The sequence below is a fragment of the Orbicella faveolata genome, unplaced genomic scaffold (genome assembly GCF_042242905.1).
Source record: "Orbicella faveolata isolate gen_17 unplaced genomic scaffold, um_ofav_v1 contig_35, whole genome shotgun sequence".
NCBI classification, from domain to species: domain Eukaryota; kingdom Metazoa; phylum Cnidaria; class Anthozoa; order Scleractinia; family Merulinidae; genus Orbicella; species Orbicella faveolata.
This window is the reverse complement of record NW_028301564.1, coordinates 16,900,177-16,920,000: the sequence shown is the minus strand read 5'-3', so window position 1 is coordinate 16,920,000 and position 19,824 is coordinate 16,900,177. Positions and strand designations below refer to the sequence as shown.

At 39.3% G+C, this 19,824-nt stretch overlaps 2 protein-coding genes across 2 annotated transcripts; one reads left to right on the top strand and one right to left on the bottom strand.

Moving 5' to 3' along the window:
• Nucleotides 1-6,733: 6,733 nt before the first annotated feature.
• Nucleotides 6,734-11,695, top strand: LOC110041938 (sushi, von Willebrand factor type A, EGF and pentraxin domain-containing protein 1-like). The gene is made up of 6 exons (XM_020747263.2): nt 6,734-6,945; nt 8,058-8,315; nt 8,975-9,220; nt 10,014-10,217; nt 10,791-10,991; nt 11,598-11,695. The coding sequence occupies exons 1-6, from the start codon at nt 6,840-6,842 to the stop codon at nt 11,600-11,602; spliced, it is 1,020 nt and encodes a 339-aa protein (XP_020602922.1). The 5' UTR covers nt 6,734-6,839; the 3' UTR covers nt 11,603-11,695.
• A 398-nt stretch (nt 11,696-12,093) lies between these two features.
• On the bottom strand, nt 12,094-19,618 carry LOC110041948 (neuropilin-1-like). Its single transcript, XM_020747274.2, has 6 exons — nt 19,491-19,618; nt 18,586-18,792; nt 15,599-15,802; nt 14,742-14,920; nt 13,776-13,916; nt 12,094-12,339 (listed from the first exon to the last, which is right to left on the bottom strand). Exons 1-6 carry the CDS (start codon nt 19,552-19,554, stop codon nt 12,190-12,192), a joined length of 945 nt encoding a protein of 314 aa, XP_020602933.1. The 5' UTR covers nt 19,555-19,618; the 3' UTR covers nt 12,094-12,189.
• Nucleotides 19,619-19,824: the final 206 nt, after the last annotated feature.

Below are 19,824 nucleotides of genomic sequence, written 5' to 3'. Positions count from 1 at the left end.
AAATAAAATTATAAGTACATCACCAGCTACTATGCCTGTTTGACATGGCCTGTGTTTGACATGACTGGACAGCAAATCTCTCTCGCAAAAAAGCAGATCTACACAGTCTCTTGAATGCTAATTTGTATATCCATCACTCAAATTTTAGGGCATATTTACTCGATCGTGGATGCTGACTTGTATACAATTCATGAAAAAATGTTCACTCTGATCAAACTGCGTAGGATACAGCAGAAATGTAGTGTGAAGAACAACAAAATTATGTACAAATGGAAACTCTGTACGCAATTAAGCAATTTGAATTTTTTGCTTGAAGTAAGCTTATTTGAAAATACAAAATAATCAAATTACGGGTTTCGCATTTAAGAAACGAGCACCGCCAGAATTTCAATGTGTACATAAAAAAAATACAAGAGAGAAACAGGCTATCTTAGGCTTACCTTGGACTCTAGAATGAGAGAAAACGAGTGGAAAACCATCAAATTGTCAAGCCATACAAGGAAATAGTTATGAGCTGCGTCTAGTAAACACGATCTCTCTTCCGGCCCTGCCTTTCACTTGTAACAATTCTTTGACCTCGCCGGCCGCGCTGTTGCTACTGATACATGACTACAGTGATAAATACCTCTCTCAGCTTTCATCTATGTGTGAGCAAAACCCCGAGGCAAAATACTACATATTTACTAAAGCGAAACACAAGAACCAAAGTGGCCACTCTCAATATTGGAGGTCTTCGAGAAACCCGTACCCAGGCTCTCCATGTTATCGACCAAAAGTTGGCCCATAATAATCTCGTCGTTTGTACACTTCGCGTATCCACGACTAAAAGTGCTCTAAAATGTCTCAATATGAGTTCAATGTAACCAACCAACCAACCAACCAACAAACAAACAAGAAAACAATATTGCATTAAACATTTCTCCACAAAACGCCTTACGCATTCTCGTCCCCAGTGCTAATCGTCTTAAAATGTCGTTGACGAGTAGCTCTGGATGCACCCAAAAATTCGAATTTTTTCATTGGCTGACAAAAAATGAATGCGCAGCAGAAGTAAAAATTACAAAGCTCTACGCATTCCATTTTACTTCCGGCTTGAATGGCGACACCATCGCTCAGTTGACACAGGCGCGCTTTACGAAAAAAAAGCAAAACAAATGGTGACCATTCCCGATCGATCCGAAGGAATCGTAAAAGTTTCCACGTAACCAAAGAAGTACATCACCTGCAACGATGTAATTCTCGATCGTAATCATCGTCCTTTGTTGTAGCAGCCGAGAAGGTGGGAAGAAGCGCTTAAAACTCTGAGAATCAAACAGCTAATACAACAATTACTTTGTCGCTGACCATACCCCAAGAAATCATAAAATTAAATTCGAATCGGCAGTGGGTTTCAAAAAACGTTTGTCTTCCTTTATGAAAAGCTCAAAAGGAAACTTAGAGCCTGGTGAAAAGACGAAGAAATGTCACTGTTGCTGAGCAAATGTGGCACTGGAAATCCGAAGGTGAGTTTTCTCTCTCTGAAAGATCAAGCAGATCAGATTCTAGCAGTCCAAAGTGTATTGAATGATATTAAATTGCCCAAATGAGTCAAAGGTCCGTGTTATAATACTCTGCTATGTACTTAGATGATGTAGCAAATGGTCTGAACATGAAATTTGGTTTGTTTCTTCCACAGATTGTTATGTATGTATCTGTTACTACGTGTACCTGTTAAGAAGGTTCTGCTGTTATAGATATATATAATATCTGTTTTTTAGCTCCCCTCTCTTTAATTATTGAGACCTCCCCTATAGTCTCCCCCCCCCCCCCAAAAAAAAAACACGAACAAACCTTTTGTGGTCAGGTAAGAGTTTAGTTTGCTTTAGAGCCTCCACCCAAAATTTTTTTTTTAATAATTTACTTGTGGAAATGATGAGTAAAGGAAAATAGCCATAGATAACCATAGCTGAAATTTGAGGCCCTTTCCTCTCTCCCCACTTTAGTTAGGAAGCAACTGCAATTAGCAAAACTTTATTCCTTCACAATAACATTAATCAGTAAATAACAATAATTTATCATCAATGCAAATAACTGTGAACAAATATGGAGGCAATAATTATTATTTATATAACTGATGAACGAATCATCAGACTAGTGGGTTTTCAAATGTAATGTGGAAAGTCTACTAAAAACAAATCAAACATTATAGGTGTACAGAGTTACATTAATATCCCCATAAGAAAAATATCATAATCTTTTGGTTAGCCTTTGAAAGATTATTTATTTCCTGCCATTATTTACTATTCTTTGTTAATTTTCAGACCATAATAGTGCAACATAAATTCTTCAAAGGATAACAATATATGGATAATTCAAATAGGAATGTTGCTCTTGCAGTTCGATAAATACTGAAAAAAAGGAGATGGAGATAAAACCATCGTTAATAGTAAAGCTATGTGGTTGATGTTATGATCAACCACAAGAAGTAGAAAGTATGCATTCGAGATTTGTTGTTGTACATGGTCGAATAACAGGCTGAAGAGCCTTATTATTAGCATGAAGTAACACGAATATTGCATTATTTCCCATTCATTTTGCTCAAACAGTTTCCTAAAAAAAAAATCTTCCATAATGTGCACTGTGGCACACCAATATGAATCACTCTCTTCACACCAGGCACCTCTACATGTATACCAATGCCAAATACTAATTTTATAATTACATCATTTTGGCTGTTTTATATTTTTGGTAACACCATGTACTCATATGGGAATACTGAAATAAATTGTTGTTATTGTTGTTGTTGAAAGCACCCAAAAGATTAAGCTTTATATAAGCTGATTGAAAGGTATAAAATGAACAAAAAAAATTATATCAACAAAAGCAGTTGGGGTTGGCGGAGAAAATGGTGGGAATAGCCCTATATCTAGTTTTGTGATGTGATGAAATTTACAGAAGCTCAGGTGACCAGGCTTTTCTCAAGCCTGAATGTACAAAAATCATCATTAGATGTTCCAAATAAGCTAATTAAAATTGCTGCAGAGCCATTATGGAAGCCCCCAGCAGGCATATATAACCACTCAATAACAACTGGCATAGGACTTTTATAATTTTTTTTCACTGCATTTACCTTAACATGGTAGTAACCACTTCAAAAGCCAATTTCTACCGTATACCCCGGTTACCACACACATACTTTTTTTTTCTTTCCATAGCCATATGCAAAATAGATTTCTCTTCTCATATTTATTTAATTATAGTACTGATGTAAATTAATTCTGTAAATAATGCACAATAAAAGTTGATTGATTGATTTAATTTGACAGTTAAATGATTGTGTAAGACCCTTTTTTGTAAAGAAAAAAAAAAAAAGAACAGAATGGGGTTACTTGAAAAAATGAGGGCACGATATATCATATGAAAGTGAGCACCTCTATTACATTCCTTGCAAGGAAAGATGAGCCAAACTCCAATACAACAGAACTTTGCCGAGTTCAACAGATTTTTATTCTGCTGCAGCTTACAAACCTATGTAAATAACCAGGAAGTAAACAGTTCTTACCATTAAAAAATTCTCCCTTTATCTATCACCACGGCGTATCTTTATATCCTGTGGTCAGTGATGCAATTTCCACGGCTGATTTCCACAAACGCTTCCGTGTGTCCATAAACAAATTTCACCGTGTCAGCGATAGACGTAATACATGTGGTATCCTGATTACTTTGCTTGAAAGCTTTAATAACTGCACCTCGCTCTTTAAACTTCTCCTTTTTACCGAATATGAAGAGAAGAAACAACAAGAACACAGCTATCGATCCCTGAATTTTTCTAGACGGTCCACCACAAAATGCGCAGCGAAACCCGTTGGTAAAATATTAGACAAGCTTGCAATCGGTTTGAAGCGGCGACGGCATTTAAGGCCGCTTTCTACTCCCTTTTTAACTTTAACCTATTTAAACTTCAGCGAAGTGAAAACACATGTCAATGTTCCGATCTGTTTACATCTGGAGAGTACACTCTATTCCTCTCTCCCCTCCCTCAGGATTAGTTTCTGAGCATGAGCAGATATGCAGGCCAAAAGTACGCATGCGTTACCGGATGTCCGTTATTTACGGACATCCGGTAATGGCTGCTACCAGAGCCCTCCGTTTCTCCGACCACGTGACCAAAAGAAACGGAGGCTCTGGGGACGAGAATGCGCCTTACGAGGCTGCTTCTAAGCCTTGCGACGATCACAAATTGAAAAATAAAATGAAAAGCGTTTTTGAAACTTTAATGCAATTTGTTGCATCTCTTTTGTTTGTAACCATTAATATTACTTACAAGACGAAACCTGTATTACGTCACTAAAAGCTCATGTATCTGTAGGAAAATTCTCGATTGTGATTGATTCTCTTCGCGCGCCTACTTGTTACGTAATTGGTCTATCATCACGTGGGTGTCCAATTACAGGTATCCAGTTACAGTTTAGCGAGCCGCAATTGAATACTTCTCGCTGTTCTATGAGGTACAGTGGAACCTCGTTAATCCGGTCATCAATGGGCTACAACAATTGGTTGTATTAACGGGGGTGGTGGTGGGGGGGGGGGAGAGGGGGGTGGGTGGAGTCAAGTAAAAGGGGTTCTTCAAATAAGAAAATGACTGACTGAGCTTTTGTTCGGACCAGGATAAAGTCGCCGTAATAACGAGGTGGTCGTAAGGCGGGGTTCCACTGTACATGTAAATTTTCATGTGAAAAGAAGAAATCTTATTTACGCACCTGCCAGTAGTTGAATTGACACTAGACAGCACCTGAGCTAATGGTTATAATTTCACGGAATCTCTTTGGGTGTATTGAATGCCTAATTGGGAATTGTAGAAAATCCGAGTTCTCGCTATGAACTCTAGAATAATTTCATTGGAGGCTAGAGCGCAAAAGGTGTCATTATTATATTTCAAATGCAAGTGAATGACTTATGTTCTTCAGAGTTTGCTTTACAAAGATCCGCCTCTAGCCACAACAGAACTACCGTTTTGGTGAAACTGGAGGCAAAGGATTGCAGGAAACGATTCATCCCTCCCCTGACTTTGGTCTTTTCTGTCTCGCGGTTCCTCGGATCTCACAGAAGAAATTCTGCCCGAAGCATTTTTTGCTTAGCTTTTTGAAAAACGTTTTTGGCTAGTAACATGTGAATGTTTGTCTGAAAAAAAACGATTTTTATTTACTGACTGTCTGACTTAAAGCAGCTGAGCTAATTCTCTATTTTCCAATTGCCCATAATTCATTCTGTTTGCCCCCCAAATTTTGCATAAACTATTGTTGTGAAATGCTCTTGGGAATATGCAGACCTCCCAAGAGTATTTCATAACAATAGTTTATGCAAAATTTGGAGGGCAAACAGAGTGAATAATGGGCAATTAGAAAATAGAGAATGGTTGTCGTTTAACCATGTACATTGTGTACATTGAATGCCTAAATGGGAATGGGATAAAATCCGCTAAGGGGTAGACCATGTGACATTTGAGAGGCAGGGGTGGGGTGGGGTGGGCGGGCGTGATTCACTTTTTTTCTCGAGAAGTATGTATGCATGATATTAGTTTTTCTGCATGTAACATTTTTTTTCGGCACTGGTCGTGTGTATGAATTTTTTTGTGCAAGTATACTTGAAGGTATTTGTTTTTGATCAAAGTCAGCCACCCCCCCCCTCAAAGTTCAAATGGGACACCCCTGACACTAACGGTAACTAGTTTGAATTCATTGTTGACTAGAGTGTGAAAGATATCAGGCATAAGCACTTAAAAGGTTTCCTTCTTTTATATGATTGCACGATATTAAACCTTTTTTATTATAGTAGAGTGTTCGTTACTTTTTCTCTACTCTTAATTTCACCCCATTATTTCCTTATTTTAATTTACGTTTTTCTCTACGCGACCCCAGAAACTTAAAGTTTTAAAGATTTAAAATGTTAGCAAAAAATATTAGTTTCTTTTGAAACAAAAACTAACGATAAAAATTCACGACGTTTCCACCTCTCCGCTGCGAGTGACAAATATATAAAACTAGCATAAATATGTTCATAACAGTACAAAATTTTATTGCATTCTACCGTTCGTGACATTCAATTTTAACTCATCAAGAAAAGCTTAAAATTAAAAAATAATTCATCGTTTTCAAGAAAATGACGGAAATCACACACAAGATCGTCATGTATTGGGTTTGTAGATACGATAGGGATAATATTCACAGAATCATCGGTTATGCCCAAACATCATTATGAATATGATGAAAACGAGATTTAAGGTGTATATTTTCGTTAAAACGGCCGGAATTTTTCAGATTCACAGATATTTTGGCTTTAAAAGTTTTTGATTTGCACAACAACGTAAGGTGAGAAATGATCGGCACCGTGTCACCCTTGAACCTACAGATTAAAAGAACGTTTACATTTGTCCTAAAAGCAGAACAATCTTTAATAAATTATACAGATGAGGAAGGGAGTTTTGAGAATTTTCCTGTCAGTTTTGTTCCTAATGGGACATTTTAATCAATGATTTCCACAACAACAGTAACAAAAATAAAATTATCAGTCAACTTTAGTACCTTGCAGCTGGATTGGACGGAGCAATATTGCTAATGAACCTGAGCATAAACAATCATGCAATAAAGTTGGATATATTTATTTCCTTAGTCTTTTGCCTCATTATAGCGTCTCGGAATAATTGCTAGTTTTCACAGCTGTTGCGAGGGCACTTTCAGTCAAACGACAATCGGCCCGTGATTGATAGAAACGGTTAGCAACTATTGAGACAAGTCGTATCAGTCTCATCGAACAAGCTCATCCGGACGTATGGCAGCACATTGTGGAGTTGAGAAGTAGACATGATGTACAATTTAGAAGGGTTTATAGAATATTCCTTCCTTTTCTCAATTCTTGTTTCAGTTTCTTACAGCTGCCCTCCAGGGTATTCCGGTACACCGTGCCAGGGTAAGCAATCAAATTCGTATATACTAGATCTATACTAGATCTGTCACTATATATTGTACTTTGTTTGTTAGAAAGATAATTACTTCGCACAAACGCGTCATCCCGCTATATAGTTTTACACATTATGAGGGCACTTTTCTGAACATAATAGTGAGGCAAAAGAATCGAACACTATGCTGGACTAATAGTGAAAAAACCTGGCTGATGGTTTGGGCCTTGGGGTCCCAACATGAAAGGGAACTTCTAAATTGGGTTCAGCATCAACACCATCAACCCTCTTGTGCTGCACCTAGGCGAGTTTTTTCATTAATAGAACAACCATTTCCTGATAGTCAAGCCAGAGCAATGGATGATTGCTTACATGGAGGCATTGCTCACGCTTGAATATAATAAGAAAATGTTACGTTTTTGTGTAAGCATTATGAGGCATAATAGGGATGCCTCCTCTTTGAGCATCGAGCAGTAGCATAACGGTGAAAAATATGAGCATAATGTGTAAAACCTTACTGGGCCACCGATTATAATTTACGTCCACGTATAGCTGGTACAATCTTGGCACTTAAAGCTACCTATATCGGACATTCGAAGTATGCATGGCTAAATACAGTTGGGCAGAGAAAACAAGTTGTACCTAATGTTGAAGTGATTTGACACCAATTCTGTTTCATAAAAAAAAAATTACTTGTTAAATTGTTTGCACGTTTCCGAAAATCTTTGTAATTTTTGAGGTTATACCTATCCAAATTTTAAGTTATTTTCTATATTGAGCCTCAAGTCAGAATATCAAACTGTAAGTCTTTACGACCGTTACTGTCTGGTTAAGTTCCTTTTTAACTCGTGAATTGCGTGTCGTAGGGGTGGATTCGATTATGTAAATTAGCGTTGGTCGATCATATGTTAAACTTCCCCGCTGTTTTCTAATCATGCATTTACAGGAAAATTAACGAGTTTGCTAACAGAGCACTTGGATTCATTTTCAAAGATTTCGATACTTATTAGGCTTTAATCTTCGGAAATTTTCAGAGAGGGATCGGAAAAAAAAATCGCTCATTCGCGAGTTTCTCACTTCTGATTTTTTTGGTAACATTTTTTTGTGTAAAATCGATGTGTAGATATTCAACCTCCTGTCCTGAGTTGTCCGGGACCAACCATAGAAACAAGCACTGACAAAGGAAAGCCAACAGCTAAAGTTATATGGAGCGTTCAAGTGACTGATAATTCAGTGCAAGTGGATCCAAATGCAGTGATCCGGATACGATCAAGTAACCAGTCCGGACAAGAGCTTCCTATTGGTGGTAATGTCGTAAAAGTCACTGCTACTGATGAGGCCGGGAATATGGCCACGTGCAGCTTTCACATTGTAGTAAGAGGTAACTACTACATAAAGGAGAATCTTTGTTTACAATATTTGCCTCATTAGCAGGAGTGACTACAGTTTCTGATGGAGCTACAAAATTATTAGTTCTGAATTTTGAAAGGGCACAGCACGATTAACTTTCCCAAGGACAGTTCACTCTGTTCGTGTGTGTCCTGTCCTTATCCTATTTCAGAAAAAATCTCCTATTTTCAATATATATATATATATATATATATATATATATATATATATATATACCCTATTTCAGACTTGAACGAAAGATCGATCGATAACCCATTTCAGACCTCTAAAATTAGTACACGGCGCTATTTGTGTAAACACTCTAAATTTGCCAATGTTGATGCGGAAAAAGTAGTTCCTTGTAAACCAAAATACCTAATGCTAGGGGAAAAATATGTCCTATTTTAGAACAAATTGTTCAAAATCTATACTATTTCTTTTTAGACAAAAACCGCTTGAAAAATCATGCCCTTTGTGGCCGCACAACTCTGTATAGACCATATAATGGAGTGACCCCCGTTCGTATCTGAGAGTACTAGGTATAATCATGTTATTTTTACTGAGATTGGCCATACATGACACATACATGTACGCGTCTCTCTTGTGTAATTAAGGAACGGATGTTTATGACGTCTCTTTTTTCCACTTGAGATTTGGAGCCTCCATCATGCAGCTTCTGCCCAGGAGACATAGTTAGAGAAGAATTAAAACGGCGAGTGAGAGTGAATTGGGAAAGGCCCATTTGTTCGGACAACTCGGGTCGTTGGCCCACGGTCCTCGCAAACAGACAGAGCGGTGACTTGTTTGATGTTCCAGGTTCATACCATATTCAGTATACACTCAACGACATGGCGGACAACGTGTACAGAAACTGCTCATTTAGGATAACATTGAAAGGTAACACGCTCTTAATTACTGACTCATCTATCTACTTTCTAGAATGTTGTATGAGTGAAGGATTCAAACATGCACTATGTAAGTAATCTTCACGGGTTCACTGCTACCAATGCCATACTCCGGTTAACGTTCCTGTAAAATATAACAGCTCTTCCCTAGGATGGGATAAATGGGTCAATTACCAGGCGTGAGACCTACATGGCTGAATGCTGGCCAAGTTCTCAGTGCCTGTTCATAGACCGAGAAGCAGTCGTTTACCCTGACTAGGCAAAAAGGACACCCAATAAAGAGCACTTACCTATTCTCTTGTGCTAAGCAGCGGGTATTCTCGGGAGCGTGATATTTGGTTCACTCGCGGTCCTGCAATCATGGACAAAAGTCTTGGGACAAATTTGTACTTTTCGCGCTTTTGCACACACGCCACTGAGAAGCGATTACAACTTCACCTGCTTAACCTCACCCCCCACCCCTCATACAATGTTGAAAACTACTACCTGCAATTTCTTCTGATTTTCAACATTGTATTGGCTGGGGAGGGGGAACAGTAACGCGTTTTCAAAAGGAAAGCAGCGCTTTTTTTTCAAACTTCAGTAGTAAAACACATACAATTCGTTAAATTACGGACTTTTGTCCACGATTGTAGCCAAAAAATAAACTAGTGCTTTTCATGTTATCTTTTTCAGCGTATTTCAATAAGTTGTCACTAAGTCGTCGCTTCCATGTCTTAATAGAATGTTAATTATTGCAAACGGGCCATGATAATCGTAACAATATGTTTTCAATGTTTTAACAGTGAAAACGTGCCCAATGTTTACTCCACCGCTGAACGGAGCCCTGGTTTGCAATTCAATCGACTATAATTCTGTATGTGCAGTTTTCTGCAAGACTGGAACCGACTTTGTCTACAATCCTCCTTTGTTGTACTACTGCTGGGGTGCAGAGTGGGGGATTTGGCCGCCTGGGGCCGGCCAGGTACCTCCCTGGCCTGATTGCTCTGGTAAGAACTCGGATACATCGAACTCATGGAATACATTATAGGCGATTTAGCACAAGGGAATCTTTTTAAGGGACTATTAAATTAGTTGTCGACCGGCAGATAGCTATTTGTTATCGACGACGAAATTTTATCGACAACTAATTGCGTCCGATGAAGCATTTCACACATTGGAGTGTTCATAGTCATGTCAGGTCAGCGAGACCTTGGGGACTAACGTTAACCACGCATGCTCAAAACACAATACGACAACTAAACCAGTGATTCCCAAACGCGGGAAAAACGCTAACAAACGTCGTTGCCGACAACTATTAGTTGTCGACAAAGCAGTTTCCCTTTTCGAAAAGGGAAAGTGCTTTTTGTCGATAACTAAAAATTTAGCGTTTAGTTGTTGACAACCCATCCCACCCAGTACGTTTTTTAGTTGTCGTTAACATTAGTTGTCTAACACTAAATGTCTAGTTTGTAGTGGCTGTTGGACTAAGCAGCGCTGAGTTTGCTTAGCAGGCGTATAACTTCGTGTAAAGCACACACAAAAAAGGCCTGCATTTGGTAGTCGGTATATTTCTTTTGCAGGCAGTGTCAGTCCCTCTTGGATTAAAAACGCTAACTTTCACTGGTACTACTATAATGGCGACGCACATGACCCCAGCGTTCAAGAAGTTATTAAGTCCCAGTTCCACGGTCTGCTAACGTCGCCCCAAATGGTTCCTTTCTCCTTTTGCCCGTACCCAACATGCAACAAGGATGAGTTTACGGTCTCTCCAGGAGTAACAGGTAATTATACCCGGCTTAACTAGCCTACTGTGTCTTCAATAGAGAACTCCTGTGATCGGATCTCCCATTATTCCTCACTTTCTTTGCAAAGAAAATCCGAAATACACGAAGGACAGTCATCCGGTCTCTCCAGGGGTAATAGGTAATTATGTATTTAGTCATTATTGAAACCTAAAATTAGTAGAAATTTAGTTGCATATGATAACTTTTGTCACCCAGTCACTCTTTTCCATCTAAAACAACAAGGTCGATTTTCCCAGTAAAAAGATTGAGAATACGAACCCTTTTTAGAGACTTAGATTGCGCAGTGTTTCTCTGATGTCCTGTATAAAGCCTTGCATGTCCTAATCCTCCGTTTGAATAATTATATCATACCACGTTTCCCTACCTCCATGGGTAGTCTTGTTATCTAACCCTGTTGCAGGTCGGAAAACATGATGTTGACCTCGTGCAACCATTTTATCTATTTCATTAAAGCATCGATCGTTACGAAATCTGTTGACTACATTTCAAAGAACTAAAAGTACCAGAATACGTAAAATTTAATTTTAAGTGCTTTTTTTAAAAGTCACATGGACTAATTAACGATGCTTTGCTTTTCCGCAGGTTGAAGCTTAGCTTAAAGAAAGACTGAACTGAAACAAATATAAACGGGAGCCAGTTTTCGCTTGAAAAGTGATTCAATAAACTTAATGTGAGGGTGATACCATTTTGTCTATTCTTTTTGTGTTATAGAAAACCCTGATTTGGTCTGCAACAGAAATTATTTAAAACCTCGACGTCTTACTTTTGTTACAAAGCCTTACAGGTGTTACAAAGAGGGACGACTTTTTCAGAAAGTGGGCTGTACATAACAAAATTGAGAAAAGTCTACAACTCGTTGGACGTTTTAGTGTTCGTTACTTTTTTAGAGTCGGGATTGTCATCAGCAATTTGACTACCATTTTGAGTGATTAATTGTAATATCAACGTTTTTGAAAACATTTTAGTCGTAATTCATCAAGAATTCAGTAAAAATGTTAGGCCTCAGCCTCCAAAACAGAAGGACATTTTTATGTAAAAGAATATTATTACAACGCTAATTAAAACTGAATAACACACCCACGATCAATAGGCAGTTTATTCCGTTCAACACTTAATCTTGGCTGATACATTGTTGGTTTAACAACCACCTGAAATCGAAATGAGAATCTTTTAATTAGGTGAACGTTTTACACGTGTAAAGCTCGAATTTCAACGCTATTCCATGATTCCATGTTTGAGGATAGATGCGAAAGAATCTTGCTTTCACCCCGTTTTGCAACTCCCGGTGAACAGCGGAATAAGGATCTGAGTTCCCCATAAAGACCTGTAAAGAGAAACGCAAAACACAAGTAAAGAAACACCTACGGTAAAGGTGTCCACAAATCTGTTCTCGAGTGTTTTCCTCTAAGAAGTAGGTTGGCGCGATGACCAGTAGTTGGAGTGCTGGACTTCGGAAAGAGCGGTCCGGGTGCGAACCCTGGCCAGGGACATTGTGTCGCGTTCTTGGGCAGGATATTTTACTCTCACAGTGCCTCTCTCCACCCAGGCGTATAAATGGGTACTAGTGAACTTAATGTTGGGGATAACCCTGCGATGGACTAGTATTCCATCCAGGGGGGAGTAGAAATATTCCTAGTTGTTTCATGCTACAGTGACTAGAGATAAGTGCCGGCCCGATGGGCCACTAGGCTCGAACGCAAACAAATGATAAAATCCTCCGCCCCCATTCTTCACCTGGATGTAATACCTACGCCTTCCCCACCAAAAAAGCTGATCGACTTTTTGTAAACTCTGCCAGTTTTTTTATGCCAGGTCTCTCTCGATAATGAGACGAGCAGTTTGGTTTACTCAGGGATTTTACAGCCCCTCTCAAAACATTCCTGGATTGCCAAAAGCTGAAATAAATCTAGATTAGGATATCGATTTTCGCCATTTTGGTCTCAAATAGGGTATGGATTTTTCACTCTAGTCTTGAATTGGGTATGTCTTTTAGAAGAAGCTACTTTTTCATCATTATCGACTAGACCATTATCAAAAAGCCTTTTATAAAATATGTTTAGGGCAACTGTGCCAGCCGCAACGGTCAGAAATAGGGTGCTGAATTTTTGGTCGGGTCATAAATAGGGTAAGGGTTTTAAAAGCGAGCAGCACACCCCCACCCAATTTTTCTGGGAGTGCCCCTCCCCCCTCCTCCGAGGCTAAAAGCGCCTCGCCTTATTATGCCTGCTGAATTTCGAGAGGAAAACGGACTGCCATAGCAGTCTATTAGGCATTAAGACTCTCCTGGAAGTCGTTTCAGTAAGGCAGTCGAAACCTGGGTGAAAACCAAGGAAACTTATAACTAATAGTTTGTTAAGGATAAGCTCGGGTAGATATCTTTCCCAGTAAGTAGAGGTTAAAATATGGGGCCATATTCTCCTAAATTTGTGGTGGGAACGTGCGGTCCATTTCATTCCAAAATGTTATTATCCATACCTCATTTCAGTCAAGCGTGACCCAAAAATCTATTTCCTATTTATGGCCAAAACGGCTGAAAAACCGTACCCTTTGGGGCCGCACATACCTATATAACCCATATAAGGGAGTATCCCCCGGACCGGGCTTTAACCTAAAGGGAAACGGTCTCTCCTCATTTCGTTTTACTTGGCCATACCGCCCTTTTGCGTACGCGATGGCTAAACACTCGTCTAAGTGACCCTAAGAGAAAATGACGACTGCCAGCAGTTTAAATGTCTTGTCACGCGGGAAACCGATCTTTACCTTAACTGCACCACTCTCCTCGTACATTGTCCAGGTTTTGCCATCACCTGAAGAGCCAAGTTTGTATGTCTTTACGTAAAGCGTGAAGCGCTTTCCCTGAGTGGCGACCGATATAACCAATGTGGGAGTTCCAAGGTCTACCTGAACAGAGTATTTTTTAAAGATAAAACACAATAAGAAGTCTGGAAACAAGAACGCGCTGATATGAAGCTGTCACAAAATTCTTATGGCGGAAATGACTGCAGCATTCACGATAAAGGAACTTTAAACGCCAATGGAATAAAGGAAAGAGACGTTCCTAGCATGGTGAACAGAACAAGAAAACTAAAAAAGCAGAACCGGTTTGCTAAATATGCGATGCGGGGAATCTCATGTAACTGCTCAATTTCAAGTTTTAATCTTGCAAAACAGCTGTTGCTTCCCGTTGAATCAGAAATAGGCTGGGTCAGGATTTATAATTCGGACTAAAAATGTCACTTAGTGAATCGGAACTAATTAAATTAAATGCTGAACGTTAACCTTAGAGCGTCATAAGGTCTGAGGGTTTGGGTGTTGGTGTTGCAATTTCAGCTATCATCCGGTTAAATTTTCGGTGAATTCTAATTTCAGCTCATTTACCAGTTAAAACTTCAGCCCATTTTTTAGCTACCAGTGCAGTTAACTTTGCACGCCTCAGATCCCAGATATCGGCTTAAAACCGCCGGCCTCTCAGCTATCGGCTAAATCCCATCTACATCCTTTCATAAGACTAACGCGTCCTGTTTAAGTTGACCATTTAATACGCACTGGAGAGTTGGCCTGTGTAACAGGCGCTAGAGGTAGAAATGAGTGAGATTTGCGCGCGAGGTCGCGGGAGAATTACGTGCTAGTCACCAACACTCGCCTGCCTCTGGCCGCATTCTGGAGTGTTTTAAAATTTCTTTAGTCATTTGAAAGGTATCTGTTTCATTCTGTGCCTGAGCGTACCTGGATCCAAGGCTTCACGTCCCAAGGCTTCCCGTACCAGGCGTTGTTGTCACCACTGTTCAACCGCGCCTTCCATGGAGGATAGTTAAAATAATAGGAGCTTGCATTGAATGAGCTGTTTGCAATTCGTCCATCAGATATTCCAACTGGCTCTCCCTGTCCATACGATGCGCAGTGAACTAGATAATATACATGAGAAATGTGGACTGATAAGTATGGCGTGTTTCCTTTAAAGATAACATAGAACAAACTTTCAATTCGCTCGCAATTAATGGTTGCTGAAACGAAAGAAAGACACACAACTTCAGTTTTTATCTATATATCAGAGGAATTTTAAATTACACTTGGTAAAAACTTGTGATGAAATGGACTTGCTACAAAATCTTTGTTAATAAGAGCGAAAATTTCAGAAATTTCAAAATGTCATTTCACCTGTAAACACTTGCTGCAAAATCTTTGTCCACAAAAATGATTTTTTTCAGTTTTCAATTCAGCAAGTTCATTCGTAAACAAGGCTAAAATTGGAAAATGTGATGATTGAGAGGTTTTGGCGGATTTACAAGCTGAAGATAACAGTGAATCGGAGGAAGAGTGGTACAAATCAGTGAACAATTTCCAACGAGCCCGTAACCCAGAACATTTAAAATCTATGTTTGTTTTCTTACATAATATGTTATAAAATTTGTGTTTTTAATTTCGGCTTTCTCTTTGTTTCGCAAGTATCGATTTTCGCAATTTTCCCCCGAAATTTAGTAAGGATAAGGTAGGAGGTGTAGTGAGAGAAAAATATGACTACACCTTAAACATGCAATACAATGAAATCTACGCACAAGAAATACTCTTAGAATGATTCTTACCATGTTCCTGGTCGTAAAATATCTCAATGTTGCTGTCAGTACACAGAGAATTTTCTTTGCAAAAGGAAGGTTGACTGAAAGGTTCGTGTAATAAAGCTCTGAAGTTCCTCTTGATTTCCACTTGTGAAGCGAGGTTAGATGCATCTCCCTTGTAAAAATACTTTAGCAATCCCAAAACCTTTATCTTGGATGGAACACTTTGCTCTAAAATACAGGGTATTATAATTTACAAAATCAGCAATTCCAGTGGTTTTTGTGTCAAGAAATGCGTTGTTTTTAAAGTAGATAGTTAGATATATAGATATGGAAACTTCACCATCTTGTCAATATTTTATACATATAGCCTGGGAAAATACTATACTAATTTGGGGATACAAAATAAAGAGAAGAAAAGAAAGAAAGAAATTGAATCTCTGTCTACGAATGAGATTAAATTTTTAAATACAAAACTCTTGTCATGAAATTTCATATAAAAAGCCCTAGGCTGATTTCAGTCAAAGCTTTTCTAGCTAGTGAGCGTGTTTTGGATTGGAGGCACTTATTGTAGCAGAGCATTGTTTGGTCTTATTTTAAGTGGCGAAGGCGAGTATTTGAAAGTAAAGAGGTGATAAAGCTTCTCACAATTGTTGACGAAAAAACGTGATGCTTAATAGGGCTATTAGGGTTGGAGCGTGGCCTACCATACCAGGCCCCCCATATCAGACCCCAACATACAATACGAGACCCCGACCTACCATATCAGAGCCCAACGTACCATATCCGACCCCGATCATATCAGTCGGGTTTGACTGTTTTAAGTGTCGGGTTTAACTTTATGTTAACTGTTATGCTAAGTAATACAGTAATTCTTCAGTAGTGTACTGAAATTGTTATGAAATATGGCTATTACGAATAACAAACTGCAAGTTCACTGGAAGAGAAAGTCGCCATTGTTGCAAGTTCCTTTGTAGCCTATAGACTTCACAGCATCGCGTTTCTTATTACCGCATTCTGGTACTATTTTTTAGGAAATATATAAATTATAAATACTTTTAAAATATGTTTTTGAAGCAAGCATCCGTCCCAAAACGTTCTAAGATAATTATATGTATCACTTTGTTTCAAGTCACGTCCAGCGTCTTGAAATTTTTGTTGACCTCAAAATGCCTTTGTTTATTAGGAGACTTCGATGACAGATTGGTATCATGTCGATTGCTTCATGTAGTCACGCAATTCTCACACTCGCATATTACTCGTTTTTCAGTTTGCAATAAGGTAGACCGACGAGAAGTGTATAACACGTTGATAAAGATCAAGCGTAAGGTGATTTTATAGCATTTCTTTATTGGGATATTTGTATAATTTCACGCCCGAAATTTTTATAGTTGTATTCATCGACAGCACTGGAAGGCCTCTTTCACTATTTTCAAATACCGGTTTAAGCAATGTCGTATAGGTGAAAATAAGTCGTGTACTTGCAACCAGAGGGTATGGACTCCCATTAAATGACCAATTTATTCCATGTAAATACATGTCGTTGACTGAAATGTTAAAATGAAGTTTCACGTTTGGCCTCTCCTTAATCAAATAAATAAACCCCTTCAGGCGGCTGTTATGTCGGCTCATAAATGTGCGCGGCTGAGAGATTGCCCGAAAAATGAATCTTTGGCGAAGGTTCGAGGGTGTCTGATCATTGTTGTAGTCGCGCACGAAAAGCGTGGGGTCTACATCTGAGATTGTAGCTGTCATGTTCGGGGCCTGATATTGTAGTCTCGCGCGAAAAGCGTGGGGTCTGAAATTGTCGGGGCCTGATATTGTAAGCTCGCACGAAAAGCGTGGGGTCTGAGATTGTAGGTGTCATGTTCGGGGCTTGATATTGTAGTCTCGCGCGAAAAACGTGACAACCGACATTGTCGGGGCCTGATATTGTAGTCTCGCGCGAAAAGCGTGGGGTCTGAGATCGTAGGTGTCATGTTCGGGGCCTGATATTGTAGTCTTGCACGAAGAACGTAATAACTGACATTATCGGGGCCTGATATTGTAGTCTTACACGAAAAGCGTGGGGTCTGAGATTGTAGGTGTCATGTTCGGGGCCTGATATTGTAGTCTTGCGCGAAAAACGTAATAACTGACATTATCGGGGCCTGATATTGTAGTCTTACACGAAAAGCGTGGAGTCTGAGATTGTAGGTGTCATGTTCGGGGCCTGATATTGTAGTCTTGCACGAAAAACGTAATATCTGACATTATCGGGGCCTGATATTGTAGTCTTACACGAAAAGCGTGGAGTCTGAGATTTTAGGTGTCATGTTCGGGGCCTGATATTGTAGTCTTGCGCGAAAAACGTAATAACTGACATTGTCGGGGCCTGATATTGTAGTCTCACAAGAAAAGCGTGGGGTCTGAGGTGGAGGGTCTGAGATGGGGGGTCTGAGGTGGGGGGCTTGGGGCCTGAGATGGGGGGTCTGAGATGGAGGGTCTGAGATGGGGGGCCTGAGATGGTGGCTTGAGATGGGGGCCTGAGATGGGGGGTCTGAGATGGGGGGTCTGAGATGGGGGGTCTGAAATGGGGGCCTGAGATGGGGAGAACGTTCCAAACCCTGATCTAATAGGGAGCTAAAGCAACGACAACGGCGCCGCCGAGGGCGACGCCTAAACAATTCGCTAGCGAAATTCTCAATTATTTAGATCTGTTCAGTACGCCAGTGACTCTAAAAACGTGCTCAGGCTAAATATGCAATGACAGCGTTCAGTTCCAAATGGAAATACGAAAAATTAGCCGTCGCCGGTCATTTCCCGTTCTTCGGTTTTGCAAAGGACGGCAAGCAAACGAATAACGATTTACAACGCATGTGCACAGCTATTGTTTTACTCATTTAACCTTTTGTTTGGTGACGTTCTCGTTGCCGCCATCGTCGTGGTTTGCTTAAGCTACCTATTGACAGACCCATTGAGGGGGGCAGCTCTTATGCGAGTTGTGATTGAATGTATAAATGTGTATAATTCACCTTTACATTCCAGAGAGCTTTTAACAGACAAATCTGCAGGAGCAAGGGTAACAAAACTCCAACTTCCATCACAGACATAAAACAAGGCTGGAGTCTCACTGAAATCAAAGCCTTCTTTACAAGCCAGGGCACAAACTTTCCCTTTGCTTGTTTTCACGCAGGTTAAAATACCATCCCTTGGGGGGTCGAACATCCGACACGATGTTCCTGAAATAATAACACGAATAAAATCTATTTGACAAAGTTGAAGATTGTGGTGAAAAGTAGATTATGTTTTTTTTTTATGTCGAATTATTTCTAATAAGAGTAAGAGGATAAGGTAATCAGTTGTACTTGAAAAACGTTCACGCGTGTTGAAAACGTATTGCGTATAGAGGGTTAGGTGCCGAAAAAGCTTCATGTATTAAATCTGCGCTAAAGAAGCTCATCTATGATGTTTATGAAAATATGACATTTCTTTATTGCTTCGATTGCAAACGTTTTTCCAATATTTCGTCTTATAAGGACGTAGGTACTTGCGTGACCAACTTCAATTTCTTTCCATTATTTGTCAGTGACAAAAACACCAATTGAGTCAAATAAACGTTCCTTTCCTTTCAAGTTGGAACTATATTGTTGTCCCAGTTATTAAACGGGAGGTTTTTATGAATAATTTAAATACGTTTTGGAGCGATGTACTGCAACATCAGAAAAAAAAAACAAAAAACAAAAGAGATGAAATGGGATAACATTTAAAGAGAATTGTCAGGCTCGAAAAGAAAATCAATTGATCTCAACATGAAATAACGCGTTAGAATAAAAAACGGAAATCTGGAATAGTTTACGGCGATGAATTTCTTACAATTTCAGAAAATGTAATGTTCGAAGACGTTAACTTTTCCGGTGTATGTAATACAATCACTTACCGTGGGTTGCATGGAAAAGGAAGATTACGAAAAACGCGCTCAAGTAGATTATAAATGTCTTCATTATAAGGCCAATCGAGTGCGTTTCGTGCGTTTCGTGTGATTTTTACTCTATTAGTAACTTTTCTAGCTTTTGAATCAATTATGGAAACTGTCGTTTGTGGAGGTTTACGCACCTGTTTATACGAATATGAAAAAATTACAGCAGCTTAGCTAATGGTTTTCATTAAAAAGACACATATTAAAGTGTAGAATATATAATTGAGGTTAGTAGAAAATTTCATTGAAAAGTGCAAAAGATGTCATCAGTCCTTCACTCAGCCATCGGTTAATT

Excerpts from the sequence above, each read along its gene's own strand:
- LOC110041948 (XM_020747274.2), bottom strand. The coding sequence starts at position 19,554 with ATGAAGACATTTATAATCTACTTGAGCGCGTTTTTCGTAATCTTCCTT. Across the intron at positions 18,793-19,490 it reads CCTTTTCCATGCAACCCACG|GAACATCGTGTCGGATGTTC; the intron begins GTAAGTGATTGT and ends TTATTATTTCAG. Across the intron at positions 14,921-15,598 it reads ATTTTACGACCAGGAACATG|TTCACTGCGCATCGTATGGA; the intron begins GTAAGAATCATT and ends TATATTATCTAG.
- LOC110041938 (XM_020747263.2), top strand. The coding sequence starts at position 6,840 with ATGATGTACAATTTAGAAGGGTTTATAGAATATTCCTTCCTTTTCTCA. Across the intron at positions 6,946-8,057 it reads TTCCGGTACACCGTGCCAGG|ATATTCAACCTCCTGTCCTG; the intron begins GTAAGCAATCAA and ends ATCGATGTGTAG. Across the intron at positions 9,221-10,013 it reads ATTTAGGATAACATTGAAAG|TGAAAACGTGCCCAATGTTT; the intron begins GTAACACGCTCT and ends ATGTTTTAACAG.